Source organism: Molothrus ater, chromosome 9 (genome assembly GCF_012460135.2).
Source record: "Molothrus ater isolate BHLD 08-10-18 breed brown headed cowbird chromosome 9, BPBGC_Mater_1.1, whole genome shotgun sequence".
Taxonomy (NCBI): domain Eukaryota; kingdom Metazoa; phylum Chordata; class Aves; order Passeriformes; family Icteridae; genus Molothrus; species Molothrus ater.
Genome location: NC_050486.2, coordinates 1,533,608 through 1,561,034, shown reverse-complemented (window position 1 = coordinate 1,561,034; position 27,427 = coordinate 1,533,608). Strand labels below are relative to the sequence as shown.

The following is a 27,427-nucleotide window of genomic DNA, read 5'->3' as shown; positions in this document are numbered from 1 at the left end:
CACTATTATGTTGATTTCTGGATATGCCACTATAGTTATATTTTCATGGACTATGCATGATATTTAAATTACAGTGATGAGACTCCAGGAGGAAGTGGAGTAGGTAGATGTGGTAGATGCACACAGCTTTGCAGTTTCCTCAATTATGTGTTCACATTTAAGAAATTTTAAATATTCAAGGGAAATACTACTTGCAGATAGTACTTCTAAGCATGTTCCCATTTTCTGTATCTATCTTGTTTCTGCAGTCCTTAGATTTACAGATACCTGAATATCAGCAGGATTGGTATTGTTGAGAGTTCATCTTTCCTGGTATCCTTTATTCTGTCATAGTCTTTGATGTCCAACATCCCATTTAGCCTGCTCTAGAGGTGAGGGTGAGAGCATGACTTCAGAATATTCCATATGGAGAACCTAGGTGAGGCTTGAGTAGTAACTGGTGCTGTGCTGATGGCTTCAGCAATTTTAAGAAGTGGAAGAGAGAAGAAAACAGAAAATCTGAATTGTTTTCAAGAAAGTTTTTACAGCTTTCCATGAGACGCCAGTGCAATTCTAATGAGTAAAACATGTAAATGTGTTTTTGTAAGATTCCACTGGTAACAGGAAAAGGACACACTCTCTTCAGAAGTTACTGAAAGAAGTTACTTTGGCTTTTTTTTCCCTTTGAAAAGTTCCTATGCTTGTCAGCCTTTCTGGGAGAAAGACAGGCAGGGGCAGTCTAGCAGCAAGGAATCCAGCTGGGGGACAAGCATCCCCTCACCTGCCCTGCTGGGACAATGGTGGGAGCACTCAGGGTGTGCATCCTTCAGTCCCTCACACGTGCTGGCTCTTTGGCAGTGGTGGTGGAATAAAATCAGCTGCACAAAAAAGAGCTCTCAGATCCTACAGGGAGAAAGAAGGGCCTGGGAGATGTGGGGACATCAGCTGCTGGCCATGAGGTGTCCCCAGCCCCAGGAGAAGTCCTGGCACAGAGACAGAATGCAGGACTGTCAGCTCCCACGTGTTCAGAGTGCCTGGCTGAAATCCCTGCTCACACAGCCACGCTGCTTGCAGCAAGCCACAAATGCAATGCCAAATGCCAAAAAGTGTAATATATAACATGACAGGCCTGAAAAAATGTTTTCACAAGCTGGTGTCATGTTGTTTTGCTCTTGCAGATAAGTGTTTTTGGAACTTCCCTATCACTATATTTTACAGCCTTTATTTGCTCTATTGTTATTTTTAGTCATCTTTGCTGAGAGTACCCTTTTACCATTTCAGCTTCCTAGTTCTTCAAAGTTATAGCTGCTTCATTATCTTAGCCAGAAAAGCTTATCTCAGGAAAAGTTTCTCCTAACAATAAATTAAAGCATTTTTTTCTCTGACAATTTCATTGCAATTTCATTATGCTTTTTTCTTTTTTTTTCTTTGTTTTTTAAATTGACTTCTTTTTTTTTTTTTTGTTCAGTAAATGCTGACTTGGAGTTCCACAATATTGCAAATTAAATAAAATTCAGGTATTTGCTCACTTTAAGGTAACAGCGTCTGATAAGGTCATCCAGGTTATTATTTGCTTTAAGAGAGAATTAGTACTTTTGGAGTCAGGGAAGAAAAAGGATTAATTTTAAATTTCTCAATCAATTAAAGAATCCACAGAGCTTCCAGTTATTCATCCTGTCAGTGGCTTTGGCTAAACTGTGCTATCAGGCCCATTAGTGACTCTTTGTGACCTTTGGGGCTGGTTTCTGTGGGAAGGAAATGCCCTGGTGGCACCTCCACTGTGGGTTTTTGAAGGGAGTAGTGCAAGCCTGGTGCTCAGATTTAGCCTTTGAATTTGGTGAGAATTGAATCACCAATGTAAGGAAATAATTCTGAGTATGTCCTTTATTCTTTGCAGTTTTGAATTCAACCTATGAGCCTGCTGAAAAATACCACATTTTGCTCTCTTCAGAGTGGGTGTGCTCTGGTTGCTGTGCTGTGGTTTCATAGGTGATAATTTAATGATATGGTTTCATGGCTGCTTCATGCTCAGGTTCAATTACACTTTTTTACCTTTTTTTAACCTGTTTCCCGCCCCTAAAAAGCAAGGCTGTGAGGTGCCTGGTGCCATTGTTGCTTAAGAAAGAATCACTGCTGTGAGTGGGAATTACATCAAGTCAGTTGTGTTCCAGCAGTGTGGCAGTGAAATCCCACCAGTCCCCAAATGCTAAAGAAATTTGTCTGGGCAGTGACAATAATAGCTTTATTTCCTTGTTCTACAGTGAATTCAGGTTTTTTCCCTCTCAGAATATGTGGCAGAAATGACCTCTGTAGTTGCACAGTGAAACCAAAGGGCCCCGTGTCATTGAGAGTGAAGCAATCTCCATCAACCCCTCTCCTCCACAGCTTGCTGAGGGAAGAAAACAGTCTGGTTGGGATGGAAGATTGATCCCTGTGCAACTGTTAAGATCTAGCAAAATGTGCTTTCCTTACCCTTTTCAGCTGAGCTCGTGGCCTTTCCTAAAAAGACTGTTGGCTGACAAATTTACAGTGATCTGCTCTGTCTATAGAATTGGATTTCAGAAACTAATGGCTAAACCGTGAGGGGAAAATCTGTTCTGTGTACTGAAGAATTTACAAGCACCACCTTCCTACAGATGTATTTTCCCTCCTTTCTCTTTTCTTCCATTAAGTGATCCCCTGTATTTATCTCATTATGTGAACTACCTGTAAGAGGTTTGATTTAAACATGTCCCAGTTTTCTTACTGTGATGAGAGACATCTGAGGTTTGTTTTGTTTGTTTAAAAATATCTTGATTATCATTGCTGCTTTTTTTCCTCTTTTACTGATGATGTCTAAAACCTGGAACGGGTATAAACTGGACTGAAAGGACTTCACATGGGAAGAAGTTGCATCAGTGATGGTTTTGGTTTTTATTGGTTACAGCAGCAGTCCATCACAAGCTGTGCTGTTGTGTTGGCGTGTCTTACGTGTTTGTCCTCTTCATCACAACACCCTTTTTTCCCTGAAAGTCCTCTGTTTTAGCAAAAGCAGGAAAATTGATTTGAAGTAGTTTCACGGTGCTTTCAGGTGATTATTATTTCCAGAGCTGTGCTGTAGCATTCAAAGATATTTTTAAGTACTCCAAGTAATTATTAAACAAGCACCTGTCCCATAAAGTCTGTTGTGCACAACAATTACCGAGTAATTCCTGATCCCAAATGATTTTTAGTTTTAAATGCTGTGTGCATGATAGAGAGCAGTAAAATGTTAGTTTTACAATGTGGTGCTCTTTGTTCTAGGAATGTTTACAAGGATTACCGTTTCCTTGAGCTAGCCTGTGACTCCCAAGAGGAGGTGGATAGCTGGAAGGCATCTCTGCTACGAGCCGGTGTCTATCCTGATAAATCCTCAGTAAGTTAAAGCTCACTCGTTTGCCAGTAGCTGCTCTGTTTGAGTCAAAAAAAAACCAACTGTATCATCTGGGAAAACACAGTGTCTGATGCAGATATCTCAACAAAGAGCAGCTTTTTCATTGTACTGTGGTAATTCTAAAATATTCATAATGAAATATTTTAAGACCAATTTGTGCGTCAAACCTCACTGTAGAAAACCCAACCAACCACAAACCAAAGCTTCCAACGTGTTTTTCATTGGAGCTGTGTAGTAAAAGCATTGAGCAATTTGGGGTTTCCTGAGCTTCATTGTTTCTATTAATGTTTTCTAAGGTAAAGATGTGCTTTGAACAGTTTATTCCCTCAAGCTCTGGATTACAGAACTGACAGAAGCATTCCAGGCAATCATGTATATTTATTTTACTTATTCACTGCATCATTTTTTGTGTATGAAACACATGCTAAACCTTTCCAAAGGCAATTTTACTCAGCTAATCATCATGTGGAGCAAATTGAACAGGATACAATAAAAAAGCCTCTGTTCATTTACTAGAAATGACAGAAAGTTGGGAAACAGACTATGTCCAGCTACTATTTAATATTTTTTGGACCTGGATATCTTGGTGTTTTACTTCAAGTGAAGGTTTGAGATGTATCCAAAGAGAAGGCTGACTAGCAGAAATACCTGGCATTTGAGCCTTTAAAGCTTCTGTAATGCACAGCTCACCTTTCTGCAGTGAGTGCTGGATGTCTTTGGCAGAAGATCTGCTCTGAGGAAGGATGCTTGATTCTCATGAATTTGCTCTTCTTCCTGATTGTTTTCCATGGGAAGGCCAGGTTCCTTGAGTCCAGGGTCTTGTGCTGTCTTCTTTCTTCATCTTTTTCTTCCCTTGGTTGTGATGCCTGCACGGCTTCCAGTACAATTCTGTCTGCATCTCCTCCAGGAGCTGTTCATGCAAACAAGCTCAGCTTCTTCTCTTCATACAAAGTTTCAAGACTGCCATTAAAAGATAAATAAGAAATTCTTATACTAGTGGATTCTCCAGTTATTATAGAAATAAACAGTGATGATAGTAATAATGACGGTTTTTTAGAGAATAGTGCAAATATGCATTTAGCTGGAGACATACCAGGTACCTGAGACTTTACCTTTAAAAAGTAAAACAGTGTTGGTGACTTTTCAGTATGTTGCCTGTTCCAGTAGATCTGTTCCTACCTAAGAATATCAGAAGCCATGTAAGAAGGATTTGTTATGAGAGGTTACCTAATTAATTACTTGGACCAATATTCTGTGTTGCTTTGGGTTTTTCTTGCTTAGGTTTTAATGATGATTTCACAAAAGACTCTTGCTGCCTCTGCTTTAATCTTGTGTTCTGTGATGGTTTTATCATATTAGTATATCTGGTACTTTATCCTTAAAAAAGACAGACTAGTTGAATTTCTGAACTTCTCTTCTGTCTTCCTGTCTCTCCCTTCTCCCTAAAAATACTTGGTATTCAAAATATGTTTATAAAGAATTCTTGGTTTTGTTTAAAGTTGGTCTGTCAAAAGAGTCTTAGATGCAAGATGAGAGACTTCCTTGAAAGAAGTAGAAGGGAGTCAAAATACAGTTCTCCTTTGAGCTGGAATTATCTTTACATTATAAAAGAGTAAATATTATTGTTCCAAATGCCTGTAGTTTGAAATTTGCCCAGTAGTTTATCAAGCTGTTCAGCAAAGATGCTCTGTGCTACTCTAGGCCTCCAAAACTTTATTCCTAAGGAGGTTCAAATGTGGACTGGGAGTCTGCTGTTCAGAGTTTTGAATTTTGCAAAACAAAATCTTCAAGGCTCCAGGTATCTTAGTAGATCCAGTGTATCCTAAATAAAAATGAGCAGCATTTCATGAAAATCCTGTGCATGCTCCTTAGTTTCACACCTTCCTCTGACAATATAAAATTGTTTTAGAGACACCCCCCAGTTTTTAGTCTCCTTCAAAGATTCATAGACCATGTTTTTAAGTAGGAGGGACTGTCAGGAAATGGCAGCAACTTGAGTTTCCTTTAGTGCTTCCCCCCAGCTTCATGATCCCGAGTTGAAAAGGCGAAGAGGTGCCTAAGCCCCTTCAAAGAGTGAACTTCTCTCTCTTTTACCTGTGAGGCACAGCTGGGAACTCTGAGTATCCAGGCTTTGGCACCAAAAGCAGAAGAATTGCTGCTTGGAAATGAAAACTAAAGGAGAAGTAGGAATCTGGCACTGATTAAAGAGCTGTGTTCTGAGTTCTCACCAAGGACAAATCTCTCAACTAAGAATCTAAGAATATTCATTTTCTGCTGATTTTTTTTTTAGTAGTGCTACATACAGTTGTTTGATTACAGTGGTAATGGGGCTCAGTACTTGCTGCCACTAATATGGAGTGCTGCTATTTTAATCCTGCTCATTTAAAGTCCAAGGTTCTAGATTGATAATCTTTCTTTTTGCCTAAGCAAATCCCATTAATATTTTAAAGGCCATATATCACCCCCTTCCTCCATTTCCTTGCTTCATTGTGCTTGTTTTCCCTGTCCCTCTGTCCATGGGGATGCACAGTGACTGTGTTCCCATATTCACTGTCCCATGAATTACCTCTGATCAGCCCTCAGTGTTGCTCTGAATTCTTTGCAGTTTCCAAGTCCCCGCTTCCCAATCCATTTGCCTTTGTGAGGCTGTGGGCTTTGACAGCCACCCAGATAGCAATGAATCAGTGTTTTTATTTTTCCAACCCATATGCAAGTCAGCTTGCTTGATATAAATCATCCTGTGGCCAATTCACTTTGAAATGGGATATCCATTTACCAGCTGACTTTGCTGCTGGCTTTCTGGACCAATGCATCCAAAACCCTCCTTTTTTTTGTTAAAAAATGACTACAACGTTGTGACTAACCTTTCCAGACTGTATTTCTCAACTGGTGTTTGTTTTGGCTGGCTTCCCACTGTATAATATACACTGTTCATGCCAGCTCATGGCAAAACTCACAATTAAACCAAAATAATAGCCCAGATGTTTGTCGTAACTGCTCTGCACACTTTACCTTGTTAGCACCACCCATTCCTTCTCCCCCCATGCCCCCCCATGCCATCTCCTCCTTATTTTTTTTACTAATCTAAAAATTCAACATTTGCTTTTTAAAATGCTTTGAATCTTGAAACTTTCCATTAGCTGGCAAGTTGTAGGGAATGGCTGTCGTGGAAAGCTCAACCCAGCTGGTTGCTTTGAGTACTGGAAGTTCAGTGTCACCAACACATGAAAATCCCATCCCATCCCACCCCATCCCCATCCCATCCCATCCCATCCCATCCCATCCCATCCCATCCCATCCCATCCCATCCCATCCCATCCCATCCATCACTTCAGGCCTCTCTTTTCTTCTCCCTTGTATTTGTATTCAGCGACTTCCCAGGAGCTGCTCTTGATTTGCACCAGGTCAGAATGTTTGTGCAGTGAGGAAAACAGCTCTGCTGAACATTTAAGTCCTTTGTGAATGTCCTGTGCTCCCCTGGAAGCTGTCTGACTGCAGGATTCCATGAATGTTCCCTGAGTCAGTTCCTCATTTGGTTTGAGCCATTTCCAGAACTGTGTAAGTTAGGCTGAATGCATGTAAAATAAATATAACTAATATTTCTTTTTTCCCCTCTTTCTTCTGTGCTGCATCCTGCAAAGGGGAGCAACAAAGTAAGTTGTTTGTCCTTTTACAAAATCCTTTTGTATCCTGTCTGAAGGACTTTGTAATGAAAATTAGTTTGTCTTTCAGTTCACACAGCTATTGCCTGCATGCTCTTAACAGCAAAATGTGGTTAAAATGTGGGTGCAAAAGTGTCTTCAAGAAAAACTATAACTGGCTCTTTGTTTTAATTTTGGGGAAAGAGTGTTAAGTGTTGCAGAGCTGTTTTTAAGGAGGTTCAGTAAGAATGCTTCCATAAAAGTATTGGGCCCAAAGATTATGAAGGTATAGTAATAAAGACCTTCTGAGGAAAGGTTACTACAGTCTGATGAAACTCATTACAGCTGGGTTTTTTGACCATACATCAAAGCTTGTATTAATGGGCAGTTATAAAAACCCAGCACTAAAGTCTTAAATAACAGATTTGCTGGCGTTGTTGGCTAAGCTGAACTAGATCAGTGTACTGGCTTTGAAGGTGCCTTAAAATGGATGGAGGAGGGTGGGGTCAACATTTGACTTGGCTTCTAGACCCTTGATGTGTTCCAGCTGGACAGCAGCAGAAGGGTGTGGGGTGTGGAGAGGGAGAACTGAAATATGCGTGGTAGGGGTTTTTTTTGAAAGTAAGCAGCACATAAAAAGACAGTTTTGCTGATGTTGATCTGATAAACGAATAATAATGCAGTTCCCAGGGTTGGGACTTTTTAATGCCATTTTTACTGAGCTTAAGAATGGAAGTTTCACATCTCACACTTTGGAATAAGATGCAGAGAGAGTTTGTCATACCTCAGAAAGGAGTTATACAGCTTTTGTGACTTTTTTCACCCCCCCCTCCCCCTTCCTGTTTTGGTATATTAACCCTTAGGAAGATGAATCTGGAGCATCAAAAGATGCTTCACAGCAAACACTGAAAGTAGCCTTTGAGTATTGCCTGTAGCATCTCTTTGTGAGCTGGATACTTTCTGGGATATTTGGGAAGGACCCAGGTGGGTTTTAAAGGTTTTGACGGTTGGGGAATTTTGTCTGCTTCTAATTTTTGTATTTTTAACCAGTTTTTGACCACTCCTCTCTCCACAGTGGCTGGGCTCAGAAGCACCAAAAATACTCTGTTTTGTTGGCCTGCCTGAGAAAAGGTGCTCTTAGTGTTGGATGGGGAGGGGTTAAGAGAATTGGTGAATTGATGGCGTGGAGAGAGGGACTTTACATAGGAGGTGGTGTGAAATGTAAATGTTAACTGTGTACACTAAAATGTCAAGGTAGTGTTTATAATGTTTCTTTACAACATGCTGGCTTAAGGCTTTGCTGCTGCAGGGGATGCTGCTCTGATCTCAGAGGAGACTGTAGATGCTCTGTTAAGGGAAATGGGGAGAGATGGGGCACACTGAGCTCTTGGGGCTGGCACGAACTGAGCTGCATGGACCTGCTCTGTTCTGCAGAGCTGTGAGCTGTGGGGCACCCCAGGGAGGTCAGCTGACAGATTTCAGCAGGACACCCATGAGCAGGGAGAGGAGAAACCTGTGAGATGTGAGGATTTGGGAGCTCTTAACTCTTCCTTCACTCTGAGCCAAGGACAGTTCTTGCTGTAGGTTCAGAAACTCCATCTGGCCTGGGTTGCCATCCAGAAGATAACTCCAAAAGAAATCTCCAGGAAACCATCCTGATCTTTCTCTTTGACCCAGTTCCTTGTAAGGATTTGTGTCTCATCATCTGTGTGTCCCCCTTCTCCTCCACACAGATCATTCCTGATCCCAGCTGGACAGATGGAACCAACCTGCAGCTGCCTGCAGAGGCTCAAACCCCACAGTCTTGAGTTTTCTGTACCTAGTGGAGTTGGAAAATGGCATGGATAAACCTGAGAGGTGACCAGAGATTTTCTGAGAAGAGGTCAGGGCGGAGAGGAATGGCAGATTGACAGTGACAGTGTCTTAAAGCTTCTAATGCAACTTTATGCTGAAAAGCTGCAGAATCCTTCCTTCCTGACCTGGCACAGCTTTCCTGGGTTGCTCCCAGAGCTGTAACCCTCCTCCAGTGCTGCCCAGTGTGCTGTTCCTGCACTGGATCCTGCCATGTGTTCACATGTCACAATCCTGGACTCACCCATCCTTCAGACTGTGGCCTCTTTTATACCTCTGCCTTTAGCTTTGCACTCTTGGACTTACAAAAGTAAAAATAAACATTGGAGTAATGAGTCTGTAAGAAAAAGGGGGAGGAAGGGAAGTGAAGAGGGTTTATAATCGTCAGCGGACTACTAATCATTTTTATTTTTACTTTTTATTGTTGCACAATCATTACTGTAAGTGAGATTTCTCACATGGTTAAAGATAAATATATCTTCAGAAGCTTTGTTGGATAAAATCTGTAAAAGGGTCGTGTGGAATGAGGTAATGGAGACCTACCTCATTCAGCTAGCACATGTTGGCAAGCTGCATTTTGCTAATATTAACACTGAGCTCCACAGCCTAGCATGGGGAATGAGTGCAGAATTGTCCAGGGTTGTGCAGAGCACTATACTTCAGCCCAGCTGCTGAAGACAGAGGAGCTGAGAGCCTCTGACTGTCCTAACCCACCACTGTGGATTTGTTGCTTACCCTGTGCATCTTCTTTACCCCTATTTAAAAACCAAATCCCCTCAAAACAGCTCTCCAGATGCTGCTGTTTGAAAACAATACCAAAACCTGAACCATTCTCCCAGAGTGCACCTCCATGGGCTTCTAACACTACTAGGTTAAAAGAGTAGATAGGTTGCTGGGACCTTAGGAAATTTTGATTCTGAATCCCTTGGCAGTCAAGCAATAAAACAGAAGCAACAGAAAAATCTCAAAAGCTTAAAGCACCACTTTTTATATAAAAAGCCACCTTTTCTTTGTCATCACTAAGTCCTGAGTTAGCCAATAATTTCTACTTGATTCAAAATACCAGACACTTAAATGCTGATCTCAGACTTGAGAAACTTTGACTTGGAAACCCAAAATCTCTTTAAATTACCTTTTACATATAGTGACTATAATTTTTTTAAATTATTTTGCATTGCTGTTCTTGCTGATGCCCTTTACAGAATGTGTAGAACTAAAGTCTATGAGCTCCATATTCACATCTCAGTGGAGTTATCACTGTGCAGATAATGCTGAGCATGCAAATGGTCACTGAATATAAAATCAATGTAATTTAGTTGGCATTTTCTCTTTGGGAAAAGCAGAGTCCCCCTGAAAAGAGAAGGAAAATACTCTTTCTGTCAGGTCAGTTTGCCTGTTGGTCCTTCAAATACTTTTTGGTGACATATTAATGGCTTAATTAAGTATTTCTTTTCTCTCCCCATTTTTTAAAAACTTCTTATTTTATTTAAAGGTGAATTAGTGTTACTAAACCCAGATTCCAGATCAGCTACTTCATTAAGGAGTCCAGATGTCCTTCTGTCTCTTGAGACAGTCCTGGAAAATGGGAACACAGTGAAGTCAGGATCCCCATTCTCTCTGCATATATGACAGCAGTGCTCTCAGTTCATGTGTTTTGTGCTTGGCTCTTCCATGTAAGTGCAGGTGCAGTGCCAGAAGCTGGACGTGTCTCACACTGGGATAAAGCTCTGGTGCTTTCTTTTCAAGTCTGGCCATGTTTCTGAAAGGGCTTCAGTTCCCTCCCAGACATAACTGTGTTCCTGGCTGTGGTGGTGCTCTGCCAGTGCCCCAGCCAGATTCAGTGTTCTGCTCTGGCATTGCTCAAGTCCCTGCTTGGGATAAGTCCCTAAAGTAGAAAAAGTAAAGACTTGTTTGGGTTTGTTGAAAAGCAAACTGCTGATATGTCAGAGGGCAAAACAGTGTAGTCAGAAGTATAAACTCTGCATTTACTGAGTTTACTTTTTTTAAACTAGTATATTTTAGAAAAGGAAGGCATTGAATTCTAGGAAAAGAAGAATTCATTTCAGTTGTGACTAAAGGTGGCTTCAAGCCAAGTAGGTTTAAAAATAACTTTTAAATGAAGTGTTAATTTATTTTTTTTTCAAGTGGAAAAATGCCATAATTTTATAGACAGTGTTTCAGTCGTTGCTTTGAACAGATGAGTTGGATTTTACAAGGAAGTGCCGGTGTAAAAGAGCAGCCCCAGGGGTGAGGGTGCATGCGCACACACTGGGTCAAAGGCAGTCCAAAGGCAGGCAGGCAAGGAAATGGCAGCCTGTTTTCAGTCCCCTTCTCCCTGCCTGCTGCTCCAAGGATGTGCAAACATGTTTCAGAGGAAAGCTATCTTCTGCTTCTCCTAAATATTTACTCCTTCAAACAAAAACTGAAAAGATGAAACCTTGCTCCCCAAATGTTGCCGAAGAAACAGAGCAGCCCTGGTTCATATTCCTGTAAGAGTAAAAGAACTTCTGTCCTGAGAGAGTTAAAAATGGCCAGGGGAGAAGAGATTCACAGGATTGCATCAGTTGCAGGGAGTGTAACAAGATGCAGGCTGATGTTCTGAGTGGTTCCAAAGCCAGTCTCAGCAAAGCTGCTGATGGGGTCGGGGGTTCAATGGCTGTCACTGGGTTTTATGTTCCTGCTCTTAGCTGAGCCTGCTGACATTAAGCAAACTCCAGGAAATTTAGAAATGAGCAAACATTTTTTATTTCTGTTCTGTATTCACGGTGGGCTCTTTACTGTACTTTTGGCAAGATGTCTGCATACTGAAAATATTTTTAAATTCTTCATTTTTTATGGGGCAGCTAGTTTTTACACCACTTCTACTCCAGTGAGGGATTTTGATGAAACTCTGCAGAAAGGTGAAAGCTGTCTGGCTGTGAAGTTTCAGGACTATTAGCCCCATTCTGGACATGCAGTGAGGTTTGCCCTGGGGGAGGCAGTGAGGGTGGCCAGACTCTCAGGGTGCTTTCCCAGAGCTGGTCAATGAGCACTGAAAGTTGGCTGGAGGAGAGGAAGGTGTTTCTAGACTGAGCTGCAGCAATCTCAGCCACAAAGGTGCTTTGGAGCCCAGGCTGATACCTTCAGCTGGAGTCCCTGTGGCTCCAGCTCTTGGAATAGCTGTGGTCAGGAAGGGCAGGTGGCTCCTTTAGCATATGGGATCACCCCTGAGGGGGACTGAACAGAGGGGGAAACACACAACTATCACAAGGGTTTGGGACAATCCTAAAATACCTTCCTTGTCTTCTAAGTCAGTAATTGCACAAAAACTGAATAGAAATTAGGAGTAAATAAAAATTTGTTGTTTTTTTTTTCCTGCCAAAAATGTCACTAGGCTCACTCTTCCATAGCATTTACAGTGTAACAGGAAATGTCATCATTAGACATGAGGGTGGAGGGCAGCTGGTGAGCAGCCAGATACTCCTTTTTTCTCATCTAGAAGGGAAAACAAGATGAGCAGGAGAAGCTGAATGTTGCTTTCCCTGACTGTATTTTGGACTAAAATGAAGATATGCAATGCCTACTCTGACATAGTTCATCCTGGATTTCTTTAACCTTCTCTACCTACCTTTTTTTGTGGAGACAGGTTTAGGATTACCTTCCATGTGCTGAGTCAGAATCAAGGCCCATATTAAGGGTGTAAAAGCCTCCATTCTGGAGCTGCATTCTTTAGTTCCATAACTCTCCTTCCAGGATGTCATGTGTTCTGTTCTGTGGTCACTCCTCAGCTCCACTGAGGCCTTTGACTGATGTCTTCCCTGTTCTTCTGTGTTTGGTGTGTGACACTTGATATCTCAGGAGTGCCAGCTTTGGAGAATGGTGATTTCCCACTAGGAAGAGCTGTCTGTGGACATGTTCAGGTGTCTGATCAGTGCAGTTTTTGGGTGACTTTCACACCTTTGTTCCTGAAGCCTCAGTTCCTGCAGCAGAGAAACAAGTGATCTCATTCTGTTTCCTTTAAATTCTTCTCTTTGAAACTCAACCTCTGCTCTTCCTCTTCTATAAGCAAGTTATTTATGATTAAAAGAGAGAATTACATAGCATTGTATGTGCTCCTGAGTTCAGGTAACAGGTCACATTATTGAGTTAGGTAGAAGCTCATTGGTGGGTGGGTACAAAATTACCAAGAGCAGTAACACACAGTGTCAGGCCCCCATCAGACCCCTTAGCAGCAGATACTCAAACTTTCTGGTTCCATTTGCTGCATAGTATTATCTTGACCTGTTCAACAGCTGGGGTTTCTAAACTTGGTGGCAGCAAACCTAAAGGCATTTATGGAAATCAAGTAAAGAAACTAATGCAGAGAATGGAAGATAAAGTCTGAGAGAAAAATCAGTCTTGTGCAATGTAATTTCATGTTCAGTTGTAGTTTGGTTTAATACTGTTTGATTTTCAGATCTAGATATTATTCCAGTAGAAGCAGGAACCTTCTTGTAGTGAACAGAAGCCTTGCAGTCACAGGCCAGCTGTCCTTGGCTGTGTTGTGCTGGCATTGTGTAAAAATATGGAGTTGTTCATGACCATGGCCTGGAAACAACTGCTGTACCAGATTTCTAAGATATAGTTATTAAAGGTTATCTGGCTGATTCAGGCAGCAAATTCTCAGTAGTAGTGTGATATTGTGCTTAGCTCTCCTAAGGACTGACCTTAGCTCTTCTTAGCTTAGCTTTTATCCACTTTTGCAGCTGCATACAGGGCAGGCATCCCCAAAAAGCTCAGCTTCTCTCTCAGATCACCTGTGCCTCAAAATGTGGCTGCAAACACTCCAGAGATGTGCTCATGTCAGCTCTGTGCACCAAGGAGCTCTGTGGGAAGAGTTCCCTGCTGTTCCTCCACTGAGGGCTTTGACACAGGTGATGGTCTCTCTCCTGAGACCAAAATGCAGAATTGTCTGCAGTCCTTAACACCACCTGGGTTGCCCTTGGTGTGGTGCAAATCAAGGCTCCTGCTTTAGGAAACTTCACCTTCAGTTGTCTTTTTTAGTTTGAAAATATCAGCTCCCTCTTTGTTATACACTGCTCTGCAGAAAATACCTTTTAATGTGATGGGTGAACATGTGGGCTCAGAAATGGTTTCATTTTAGCCAGGCTGGGTCATGGTCAGGCTGGAAGATGGGCATGGGGAAATCAATGGCATCACTTCCAGAGAGTGAGAATTTCACCTGTTGCGAGTGGGGATGTTGTCCTTAGTGTTGCATGACTTCGGGGGCTGTTTGGGTTTTTCCAGTGATTTTTGCAGTCTGATTAGTGTTCTGCTAAAATAAAGTTCTTCTTTCGTAGAACCAATCCTGTCTTTGTCTCACTGGGGCTGTGATTTCTGCCCCATGTCCCATTTATTTTCTTGAGCTCCCTCTTCTTTTTACAGTTTCTTTTGTAAGCCCCAGCATGATGCCTTTCCAGCAGCTGGTTTTAATATTGGGAATAGATTCTATTTGTCTAGAAGTTGCAGTTGCAGATCAGGATCCCATTTTACAAACTGAGAGTAAGAACATTGTTGCTGGCAGTCCAAGAATGGCACGAGAGAATCAATGAATTATTGCAGGACAGTGTTGCTTGTTAAAGGTTTGTCACTAGCACTAGAGTGCTTCTAGAAACAGGGGTTTGGGGCACACTACCTGTTTGGCACTGGTCTGCCTAGCAAAGGACATTTGTTCTTTAAAAATACCTCACTCCAACATCTTTGGAGTATGCAGGGATTTCTTTCTTCCTGTCTTTTACAGATAAAGGGGATTAATCCTCCTGTTCTGATTATTTCTCAGATACTCTTCAATTCTTCTCTGAAATTTGACACTTGTTGATTTGAGTGTCCATCCTTACATGGTGGAAGAGGCTTAGAGTATGAAAATTGCTCAAAAGCATGCATTGGACTAGTTGTTCAAGTGATAAAACACCAATAATCCTTGTGAAGTATCCTAGATGTAGGCATGCAATGAAGCTCTCCCTCCTTCTGTGTACCCAAGACTGAGTGTCTGTCTATTTTCCAAGACCCTGGTTAATGTCTTTGTTCAGGCACACTGGGTGGGCTTCCTTTAGTGTATAGAACCATCAACATCTTCCTTCCATCAGAATTCTGGTCTTTTCTGACGGGTTCCTACTGGGGAATTGCATTTTTGGGAGTCTGTGTTTAGAATAATCAATGATTATTCCTTCCAAGTCTGGATCTCTTGAGCTGCTTCACTCTCTCTTCATTGACAATAGGTCTCTGGAAGTTCCAGGTCCTTAGGTAATTGTCTTTGAGCAGCAAAGCAAGGGAACTCAAATTTCCAATGGAGTACTTAAATACACACAACTTTTCTCTAGTGTGACCTGTCCCTCTCCCATGCATTGCTTGGGGTTTTTTTTTTCAGGCATTCTTCCTGTCTATGCTCCTTTTAGTTGAATCTTCCATTTGAGATGTTGGAATGATTTACTTAACCCAAAAGATGCTCCCTTTTTAAAGGAGTTCCTTATATCTTACGTGTAGCTGCTCATGCTTCTTCAGTATTGGTGGCCTTTAGAATGATGGTTCATAGCTTTTTATAAAACATGTTTCATCATAAGGAGAAGAACATTAGGCTATGGTCACAAATACCTGAAAGATTGTCACAAATGCCCCATTCCTTCCAAATTCAACCTCCAACTGACAATGGAAAATTACAGTTCAAATATTGGTGATGCTACTGCTTTTGTTGCTGAGCATTTGGGTTAAAAACACTCTTTTACTATGGTAACTTCTCAGCCCCTTGGGAATGACTATTCAATGCTTTCAACCTTCTATTATTTTCTTGACAATTTTCTGGCTATATCGTGGAAAGTTTCTGGAGTCTGCTATGGCTCTACAGCAGCTGAGAATAAACTAAAACATGTTCTGTTCAGTATGTAAAGGTATAATTTTGGGCAGGGGAGCTTTCCAGTACAAAATAACATTCACATGGAGACTAAAAATTCATCAGAGAGTGAGATAAAATGGCTAAGGAATTGCTCCCAGGTTCCCACTCAGTCCTCTTAGATATCTTCCAAAACAAAGTATTTTGCTACAGAACATAATCTCTGCTTGACACAGAATGTTTCTGTTAATATTCCTACCTGGAATTTCCCAGTCAGTGCAAGTTTCAGGCATCACTGGTTCAGTGTTCAGATATGGTCATTTGTTGGGAAACCGCTGTGATTTCTCATATTTTTACAAATTTACTGAGTTTAAAGTCTCTTGCTGGAAGGTGTGCTTAAAAACCCATACTTCCAGAATGTGCTAACTTTAAAAAAAAGAGAAAGAAGAAAGAAAATAAAAGGAAAAAACATCTTCATAGGCAAAGAAGTTATACACTGCGAAGTATACAAAGTTTATCCATCCCTTCTTTGGACTGTTCTTTGCCCAGCCTGCTGTGTGTCTCATAAGATGCTCCAGAGAGAGATGCAGCGACCTTTCTACTCCGTGTCTTTGGATGTAGTGTGGCAGGATATTTGAATCCATAACATTTCGTTTTAAACCTGCAGAATGCATTGAAATCCAGGCATTTATGTATCTTGAGAGTGCACCTGCATGTAGTCAACAGAGGAGCTGTTACAAAAAGCCTTTTTTTCTCCACTTTCTCCCAGTTAGGATTAGACATGTCACACAAGATCTGGAAGATGAGGCAGCCTTAGCAAGCCACAGCAGTTCTTGCTGGGTTTTGGGTTTCCCAAAAGGATCTGTGCTCAGTAGGTTGTTCTTCTGCCAAAGGTTTTATCATGTGGACTGAATATTGTAACAGAACAGACAGCACCATCTTCATGTGTTTTTAGACTTGTTATTTACTGGGGTTTCCCTGAAGAAAGCTTGGGGATTCTTTCCTTATGAGTCACTAACAAAGTAATTGTTTTTATATAAACTTTCCTTCAGCTGGTTAGAGTTGGAACACAGTGTCTTGTGCTCTTTCTGGGGTCTGACTTTCCTCCTAATTTTTTTAATAGTTGTCCCTGCAGCCAGCAGGATGGTTTGAACCTCCTGGCTTCCCCTCACACTCCCTCTGAGTTCCATAGTGTTGAAAATCACTGTTCTGGCCAGCCAACGTGCTGGTGGGGTCACTGTGTGTGTGTGATTCCACTTCTCAGCTTTCTTCCTTGTGCTGCTTTTTCAACTCTGCACCTTCCTTGTGGTTTAAGGGAGAACGTGCTGTTGACATTTCCCAAACTGGAGTTTGCATTTCGTGTGCTGAAACGAAAACAAAATTTTAAAGAACGTTGATAGTTGACTTCAGCGGCATAAAGGTTAAAAGCTGTAAAGTGCTGTGTTTCCATGATGGAAATCACCAGAGCTGGAGAGACACATCCCTTCCCCTGCATATGCCTGAATCCTTTCCCACCCTCTTTCAGTGGTGCAGAGTCACTTTTAATGACCTCCCTCCACAGCTTTTGAGTTCAAGCCCAACTGATGGCGCCAGGGGCTGAACCACAAGGAGATCTCCGGGCAAGCCGTGCCTGTGTCAGCCTTCCCTCCAGGCAAATGCTGTGAAGCCCACTGCACTTCCTTTTGGGGTTTTTTATTACATTTTACATTTTTGAGCCTGAGACAGGAGCTGTGTTAAATCTGCTAAGCCAGTAATGTGCCCATAGGTGTGAAATTCTAGGCTGCACTTACCAGCTTCTCTTCGTGACCTGACCTCAGTATTTAAACTCTGGGTGTACATGTGTGTAATCATATGGGTGTCTGACTTCACAGGTAATACTCTGCATTTACAGATCTGTTAAGGTGCAGGGCATTATTTTAACCCAAGAAATATGCAGAATTCAACAAGTCTTTTTCATAACCCAAGATTGGGTTTCTTTATTTTTACAGGAACAGGAATGGTTTAGCTGGAATGAAAATGTTCATTCCACTGCATCATTAGCTACAGGCAATCTTCAGTTGAAGCCTAGCCCATTTTTCATGCTAAAGCTCTAGTAGTTTGATCATTAATCAACATGTAGGATGAATTTCTGGGGCTGAGAAAGCTTGTCTGTATGCCTGTAATTTAAGATGAATTCTTTTTTGTTTTTTTCTTATGAAAGGAAGGTAGTCAGAAAACAAATTATGTTTTAAGGAGTTCACCTCTCTCTCACCCCTTTCTACCATTCCCCTTCTGATAAACACCCCAAAACTTTTCATGAGATGGATATGGAGTTTTAGCTGGAGTAGCAGATTCTCAAGTGTGTCATTTGATCCTCCAATAAATCTAAAGCAATCTTCTGTTAGATGAGATCAGTCTCTGACATGGTCACTGTCTCTTAGTACTGATAGTCCAGTCCAACTTGCTTTCATCACTTTAAATGTCAATTTTAGGGTCTTGGATCGAGTTTTCCTTCCCCCCTCCATTACATGGAAGCTGTAACCAGCAGACCACGGGAGCATCAAGGTCTGTAGTCAGCTCTTTTCAGCTGCCTGCTCTTCTCTCACAAGGTGAAAACTCAGAGGACTGATCCTCCAGTTTGGAGAAGGCAATGGGAAAATCCTGCTTCAAAAGGCAGGGGTTATTTTACTGCTGTTTTACTCTGCTCTGACCAGGCTCCCAAATTGCTCTGCACACACCTGTGGAACATGCCCTGCTTCTCCAGCCACATGAAGAAAGTGCTCAAACAATAATCTCCTTGCCCAATAGCCTAAGTCTCTCCAAAGGCCACATTTCCTCTTCTTCCAGCTCCACCAAGCAGCAGAAGCAGCTTTGGGTGGATCAGTGAGTGCATGGGAGGTTTTGGAGAGCACTCTCCAAACCCCTTCCCTCTTTCCTCCCTTAGGTACTCCCCAGCTTAACCTGAGAGCTGCTGCAGTGCCCCTTCTAGCCTGAAGGCAGGGGAGTATGGTTTGAGATATGGCCAAGGATCTCCTGGGGGAGGAAGGGGGAGGGCCAGATAGTTCATGAAAGAGGCAGAGATATTCCAGTTGAACTGTCCAGGGCTCTCAGAGGCTGCACTGCTCTACCAGGGGAGCCTGAAAAGCAGTTCCAATGCAATGAAAATAAAATACTCTTGTTCTCAACATGCAGCTTCATTTGACTCTTAAGGAAATAGTGCAGCAGCCCTGGGAACAGGAGAAGTGTCATTTGTCACCAGGAGTCTCATGGCCTCCTCCATCAGTGCCCAGTCCTGTACAAAACAGTGTTACCCCTACTGGGCAAGCACTGCCCAGAACAGAGACCACCAGCACTTGTGCTCCTCCATGGCACCTCAGAGCAGTGTCTTGGAATCATCTGATGCTCACTTGGCTGTGCCTGGGCTCTCCTTTCCATTTTCATTGCCAGCTGCTGAGCTCCCTGTCCATGCAGCAGCTGTCATTGGTCTGTCAGCATACAGCTATGATTTGATCCTGTTTCTGTTTTCCCAATCCTTGAAGTTATCCTTGTCTTCCAGGACACTGTTCAGACTCCCATTGTGTTGACACTACCTCACAATTCTGTCTAATGGGCAGAATCAAATTTAACTGGCAAGTTTATGCTATTTTATTTCAGTAAGACCCATCCATTCAACCCTTTGGTGATTAAATCCTTCAAGGCTGCTTGTTCTTCTTTCCACATTAAACAAATCCTTCAAGGCTGCTAGTTTTTCTTTCCACATTATAACTTATTTATCTGTTAGAGAGTTGTTGTACTGCACTATTCTTTCATTAATACTCATCTTTATAAGCTTATTTGCCAGTCTCCTAAGGGTATCCCTTTGCTGAACCAAAGATCTGTCAAGTTTTCTTTAGTCAGCAAAATCAGTTAACTTACTGAGTTTGGCAAGCTCTGCCATCATTATTTTTCTTTTTTTAAATTTTATTTAAGGTCTAAGCTCTTTAGAAGCATGTTTAAAAGTCTTGCATACAGTCATGGCTTGACTAACAAGCCTGTACTTGCATCAATTTTCTTCTCATTTTGTTGAGTTTGGGTACCATGCTGGTACCTTCATGCTGTGATCCTGCACCCACTCCATGGGCAGCAGCAGGAGCTGCTGCATTACTGGGAGCTGATGGCTGAGGTTTCTTGTTTGGTTTGGGATTTTTTGAGTGTTTTTAGGGGTTTTTGTGGGTTTTTTTGGGTTGGGGGGGGTTGGTTGTGTTGTTTTTTGGGGTTTTTTGAGTTTTTGGTGGTGGTGGTTTTTTGGTGTGGGTTTTGGTTTGTTTTGGGGTTTTTTTTCTGAAGGTAGCAATTTATTCCCTCACTGCTTCAATTCACATCTCCTGCCCTGGTTAGGAGAGAATGATGATTTTGCAGTAAGGTTTCTTTCACCTGAGAAAGTTGGTGCAAGAATTTTGTCTGTAGTCTGAGGAGCCCAATGGGAATCATCCTGTCAGCCAGGAAGCTTCAAGGCAGATGGCTCAGGCTTTCCCCTGCCCTGCTCTGGATGACAGAAAACTGCCTGTGAGTGCCAGTAATTCACACTCCTGTGCCACAGCATTTTCTCCTTTGCCATTATCAGTGAACTGCGCCCTGAAACACAGCCTGTGTTTCCAGACCATGGTCTTTCTCCTGTGCTTCCTTTGCTGCTTCTCTGGCCACTGAGTGGTTTTTGTTTTCAGATTCTTTCATTTTTCTCTGGTTCAGTTCCCATTCCTCTTCCACATTCCCTCAGGCAAGTTGATCTCAGTGCCTGTTTCCATAAGCCCTCCCTTCCTCCAGCAGTGCTTCCTGTGAACCTTGGATCACATCCTCTCCATTTTCTTGCCACTACCCCGTGCCCCTGTACTCACACATCCTATCTGTGTGTGGGGGAAAGAGGGACATGCTTTTGTAGGCACCTGAATTGAAGTTGTGCTAGTTCATGCTGAGGTAGGTGTCTGGCTCATTCTAGACAGCATTAGGCACAAATAAGAATTGTTTCATGTGGAATACGTAATTATTAGTTGGAAAATCTGCACGTTCTCAGATGCCTTGTCAACACTCCATGCCTCAAAATGTGCAGTATCCAGCAGCTGTGGTGTTAACCTTTGCTAGGCCATGCTGAACATGGGAAAAATCAGTAATTTTTGTGTTTGCATGGGATCTTTGTTTGCTGTGATTAATGGCCCACTAACAGTGTCCAGTGCAAGTTCAGCGCAATGTACAAAGTGTCTTTGATGCCAGACATTCTACAGTGCTGTGCAGAAACCAAAGTTAATAGTTGTAAGCCTGAGAAGACTGGAATGTTTTCAATTTACTTTTAAACAAATGACTTTATTGTGCCATTCTCACATGGGAGTAAATTCCACAGCCTTAGTGCCACATTAGACAAAACTTTTTTACCTGCTGGTTTCTGTTTATATTTGGAGAAAAGAAATTAACCTCAGTTAGGAGTTGGGGGGAATAGGACAGGACTATTAAACTCAGTGAGAATTCTAGCAGGGGTTTGGCTGGGTGCAGAGTGGGATGCAGGAGTGCAGGATGGAGCTGGAGGATGATTTGTGCTGCAGTGAAGAGTTAAGGAATTCTTTGTGCCTGAAAATCAATCTCGTGAAGGACACCTGTAGGAAAAGCATTCAAAGTGGTTTTGCCACTCCAGAATGTAAGGAAGCAGTTGTAGTCCTAAGTAAATGCCAGTGGGTACTGGGAAGGAGATTCCTGGAGGCTGTGGTTGAGGATGGATCAGGCCCAATTCCTGAAAGGAGCAATTCTCCTTGAAGTAATGGGGGGTGCATCCATCCAGGAATGACAGCTTATTAACTCAAGGAGACAAAGTGTCCCTGAACTCACCACATTCTCCTGTGATGGTACAGATTTTCACACTGACACAGGGAAGTTGTGAAAGAATTTGACTTTAATACTTATAGGATGGACTAATACCATGAATTTGTTAAAATATGAAATGTGTGCAGAATACCCAAGTAGGAACATGGATCCATCCAGCATTGCTCCAAGTGGGAGACCCTCTCATGATAATAAGTGCATTGGGATCTTCTAGTGGATAAAATGCACAACCCATTCCAGTGACTCCTTTGGACTGAAACATGAGTGTCCATTAATTCCTAACAGAACCAACAACACTGGATGGTTTTTTCACCTCCTCACTTGGCCTTTTTTGTACTGAACCTTTTTTTACACGGCTTTTGTTTTGTGCTTGTTCCATGGTTTTATGGCTTTATAAATCCATATGCAATCTATAAAAGGATTTGAGTTTTGTTTTGACTAGTTTTTGCTTTTACTTGGGCCATCCACAGCTCTTTAGTATTTTATGTTATGCATCACTGCATTGAAATCCAAATGGAACAAAATTACAGGTTTAAATGATGCTCAGGTAAATGCAATTGCAAAATTGGACAAACAAATCCCCTCACCTGAAAATAGCATTAGAGTCTATTGTCTTCCTCTGATGTTCCTAACCTACATCTGGTCTTTTCCAAAGTAGCAGCTCCTCTCTGTGCAGTGGCTTCCCATAAAACCTTTCCTCAGTTAGAAAATAACCAATGCAAATGGTGCCAATAATTTTGCAGTGTCCTCAGAGCCCTAAAGCCTTTGCTGCCACTTGTTTGGCCTCTAGAGTAAGATACACCTAAAGGTGATGCAGAATGTGCATGGTGAAAAGGGGCTGAGAGCTATTTCCACTTCAACCTGGGAGGCAGGGAAAGTCTTTCAGCTGGGTTTCTTCTCACTGTGTGGCCTTTTTCCTATGAAAAAGAAATGGTGTATATTGATCATTACTGAAAGAAACCAAAGTGAGTACAGCAGGTGACAGCTTTTACCATGCTGAGTCAGACCTGAGATGAGGAGTGCTGCTCTCAGGCTTGTGGGGGCAGAGGCAGGGCCAGTCCTTCCACCATCCCAGCTGGTGCCTGTGCATGGTTTATTCCCACAAGTAGAACGATGATTTTGGTACGAGTCTGGATTTTCCAAACAGTCAAAAATGTATTTTAGGACTTGTTCTGTCCAAGTCCTTTTCCTGTGCTGGGGAAGAAGCTGTGTAGGAGAGGACAGGATGGCTGCTGCTAAACCTGAGTGTTCCTGGGCAGCAGCAGGTGCCCAGCTGCCCTCTTCAGATGGGAAACACAACTGTGCAGAGCAAATACCAGCAGGCCTGGGGCTGGTTTGGGTTTCCAGACTGGGCAGAGTAAGGAGCAATTATGTGCTTTTGCCTGAGATTCCTCCAGCCCTCTCTAAGCCACTCACTTCCTGGCCATCTGGAAAGGCAAGCCTCTCACTTGCAGAATGTCTTGGGAAAAAAGAGGAGGAGGGAATGTGCTGGGCTGGAAGTGTCTCATCCCCTTTATCTCCCCAAAGCCTGGCTACAGCAGGGAAATAACCTGGGTTTCAAGGTGGCTCCCCAGGCCCCCCAGTTTGGCAGAGAGGGAGGGCTCTGAAAGCAGAGGTGTCTCAAATGAAATGATACTCCAGTCTTGCCACAAAAGACTTAATAGTCCATGACTTTTAATACAGCCACAAGGCTATAAATTCAGGGATTTTGACCTCAAAGTCTTTGAGCATGTTTAAAAATAGCTCACCCATCCTCATTTTATCACTTCATATACTCTGACACAATTTTGGAACTTGCCTCCATCCCATCTAGCAGGGGAACACTATAATTAAGAAGCAGTTTTGAAAGGCTGTTCTCTCTTAGCTTAAGGCAGAATAAGGCTTTATGTATTTTGCAGGAGATTATAAACAATTCATTGGCTAAAATTAGCAGTAAAAAGGGAGCCCCAGCTCTTTCCTGCCCTGTGGTTTGTACCACAAAGACTTAGTGTTTTTAAATCATGACAGAGCTCTCTAAAAACCTTGAAAGCATATTATGTATGTGTCACTTTGGCTCAGTTAGGAATAGTCTCACCTCCAAGCCAGAAGGCCATGGGTTCAAATTCCATGCCTGCCCCTGGATATTGCTGTCTCCCAGTAATTTCATTGCAGAAAACCTTTAGAACCATAGGGGAAGAAGAGGGAAATTTCCTGCCTGGAGCTCGACTGTGAGACAATTCAGTGCTTGGGATGATGCATTAAACCAGGGCTCTTCCCCCCAGCTTTGCTTAGCAGGCACAAACCCTGGAGCAGGGGAGGGAGAGCCCTAATGGGAGGGGCAGTTTTTTCTTTTCTTGACAAAAGCAGTTGTAATCCTCAGGATTGTGTGTGAGAGCTGCTTCTCCTCATTGTGCTGCCACCAGGACAGGGTTTCCTTGAGTCTTGACTTTACCTTTTGCTGCTGATCAGTGACAGAAGGGGCAAAACCAATAAATCCTTTTGAACTGAAAGCACCATAATAGGTAATTTAACTTTTTTTAGAAGTTAAATTGCAGAAATAACCAACTGAAGTGCCAAGTTAGGTTGTTTGTGGCAACAGCAAAGCCAGGTAATTTTAACTGCAAAGATAAACTCCATATGGTCACAGTCCTAATCACTGATGTCCTTTTCCTTCCCCACAGAGAGGAGGTCAGAGTGATTTAAGCTTTAAACTTTATAGTTTCATTGTGGTTTGTGCCAAAGGGAATGTGGTCTTATAACATGAAGTGTTTATGTTTGTTGTTTACAGACATGTGTATTAACTTACCAAAATCTCACCTTCTCTTAAATAAAATTTATTTTTAGGAGGGAAAAAAATTCTTTGATTTTCTACTGCTTTTATAGAATACATAGAAGGGGTTTGTCATAGTTATACAAAATGGAAGCCATGTCATAAATGTTATGTACAGCATAGTTGCTCACAACTCATTTCTTACCCTGAAAATAATTTTACCCAAGAATTTTCAATGTCTGTTTTTCTGGCATGAATCCAAAATGCTTCTCTATACCTGATTTTCTTTTGTTTAGAAGTATTTGTTACATTTCAGTAAAGTGCTCCATGTTTTCAAATTCCTCCTCTGCTCTGTTTTGAGGCTTTTTTGCTACAGCAATGCTGCAGGTCCCATTTTTGCTTGCAGCTTTAAAGGGGAACTTAAATGGAGAATATGGATATGGTGATCATTGATGCTCTGCTGGGGTAGGAGTTCCTGCCAGAATTTGTAGCCCACTGTCACTCTGCCTGACAGAGAGCTTATGGAACACTCACTGCTGTGGATGAGAACTTTGAATCTTGGGACCTGAATTATCAAATGAAATGTTCTGATGAGGACTCTGGCCAAGCTATGCTTGAGATATGATTCACATCTGGGAAAGGCAGATTTGTCAACATAAGGTGCTGCTGGTTCTTGTGTGTCCACTTAATAAATTAGATTAAATGCCTTCCTTTTTCTTACTAATTTTTTTTTAGATAGGCAGTTTCTGTGGGTACTACAGTGACTCTGAGAATTGGGCCAAGAGCTGGAGAGATAATCCATCTTGTCCTGGCAGGAATGTTGGCTCATACAGTCACATCTGGGATGTGGGTGGGGTGGTCCCTGCAAGGCTTGGGTTGGTAATGGGCTGTCAAAATGGGGGGTAAAAGGTGGGCTAGGGGGTTGTCCACAAGAGAGATTTCTGCCCTGTGATGTGGTCCATGCTGGGAAAACAAGATTGAGAACCCTTCCCATAGAGGCTGGCTGAGCAGTGCTGGCTGAAAGTGAGGCAAAGGGAAAGGAAATGGTGCTGCTCCAGAGCACAGAGATCCAACTGTGTGAAAGCAGTGTGGGTGCTATTAAAATGCCATCTTCCTCTCCCTTCCCCTTTCCTTCCTCCTCCCCCTGTGCTGTCAGCCTGGCCGAGGAAAAGTCAAATAACGTACGGCTGTGTTCCTTGGCATCACAACTGCAATTTCCCTTCAGGGGCTTCAAACTTAAGAATGGGAGGTTTTAAATCTTGTTGTTTCGTGCTATTCCAGCAAGCATATGTGTGAGGAAAAAGAACAATGCCAGCTCGAAAGAGAAATCACAAGTGAGAAATCATTGCTGCTAAATCAGGTGTTGCAGAGGCCAGTGGAAAATTCAGACACTAAGAGAAGTAGGAAATTACTTTGTTTGGAGCTGGAAAGGTTAATGAGAATGAATTAGAAAGTGCTCTCTGTGTATTCAGCCCCTAAGGATTTGAGCAAAGTTAGAGGGATTTATTTACTGATTATCCAGACTATACAACTGGCAATAAGATTAAGTGAAGAATTTTGGAACATGCTGACATTTCTTATTTGCATCATTTACTGTGGAGATCATTTGTCGGTGCTGCACTGAGTTTGTGGTGAGCCAGGGCTAGGTCTGGCCCAGCAGAGACAGATCTGGTACTTCTCATGGCTCCAGGGATGTGGGGGTGAAAACAGTTTAACGTCCTCTTTTGTGTCTCAGAGAGGAAACATCAAGTTTGTCTAGGTGCTTATCAGGGCAGAATTTCAGAATATTTTGCTAGAAACCATTAATGATGGAAAAGAGCAGAGTTACAGGGGACACATTGCATTAGATCAAGGAAAAATCAAAGACAAGGTTGGAATTTATAGAGCCCAGCACTGGATGCTGTACAGAGCTCCCCCACTGCAAGGCCCCTCCAAGTCCATCCCTCCCAGCATGCACAGGGATCTGCAGAGGGATCTGCTGCCCTCCTCCTCCTCCTCCTCCTCCTCCTCCTCCTCCTCTAGTCACATTCACTTCTACCAGGCTGCTGAGTACCCAGAAGTTACCACCTCAACTGGAACAAATGAGGAGGGACCACAGAACAGGAGTTCAGTAAAGGATTAATTTCAAACAGAATTATGATTTTAATTCATTATTCTGGGTACCTACCACTGAAATAATCACATTTGGTGGAAAAAGTGCAGCTCTTAGACACAGGACACATTAAATTGTAAGCTGCACTTTAAACATGTCATCTCAGCCAAGGTATTTCACTCAGCCCCTGTCCGTGCACTGAGCACTTACTTGCCCCATTTTAATCTCAAGAATAAGAAAATTCCTTGTTCCTAAAGGAATCCTTCAGCTGAGCCTTGTTGCTGGAATTAGGAGAATTTTGTTAGTGACCCTCTCTTGCATGGCTACTGCTGAGGGGAGGTAAATACCAGAGAAGAGAGGCAAGGTGTGATTTCAGTCTTCCTGTTAATACTTCCCTGATCAGCCTCGTGGATGACTAATTTTCTTGCCTTCTGTTTTCATCCTCTTTGGTAGAAACTCTGGGATTTGTATTTGTTTTGGTTCTTAGGGGACTGCATTCCACAGCCAGTAGCTTTAATCCTTTAATCCTGACATGTCCGGCTGATGCCTCCACCCATTGATTGCCTCCTTCCACAGCACATGATCCTGTTCCCCTCACTAATGGCCACTGCTGGATCAGGCTGCTGGCTCTGGGAATGTGTTTCATGCATTTGGTAACAAATCCACAATAAATTTCAGCCTGAACATCATCTGGGCCAATCATTGCACTTTGAGTCATCATCATCATGATGAATTCCAGGGTAACTCACCATGTTTGTGACTTCCCAATATACCCACTGACATCCTTCTACACTGAAATAATAGCAAATACCATGCCAATAGTATCTCATATCCTAGATTTTTTTTTTCTAATGTGCTCTTATAAATATGGGGCACTTCATGCGTTGTTATGACAAGGAAATTCTTTGACTGAAAAGTTTGCAAATTCCACAGTAGTATTTGTTTTATAAACAAAGGTGCTGTTTTCCTTATGCCAGCCTCTTTCTGCTTTTGCTTGTCCAGCAGTCTGTTCTGAAAGGCATGAAGCAGCTGT

The 27,427-nt window shown here is 42.3% G+C and overlaps 1 protein-coding gene across 1 annotated transcript in view; it reads left to right on the top strand.

Annotated features, from left to right (window-relative positions):
- DNM3 (dynamin 3) overlaps positions 1-27,427 on the top strand; it is a 173,330-nt gene that overhangs the window by 112,587 nt on the left and 33,316 nt on the right. Inside the window, 1 exon segment of the mRNA XM_054515853.1 lies at positions 3,262-3,373. Within this exon segment, the coding sequence (XP_054371828.1) occupies positions 3,262-3,373 (112 nt within the window).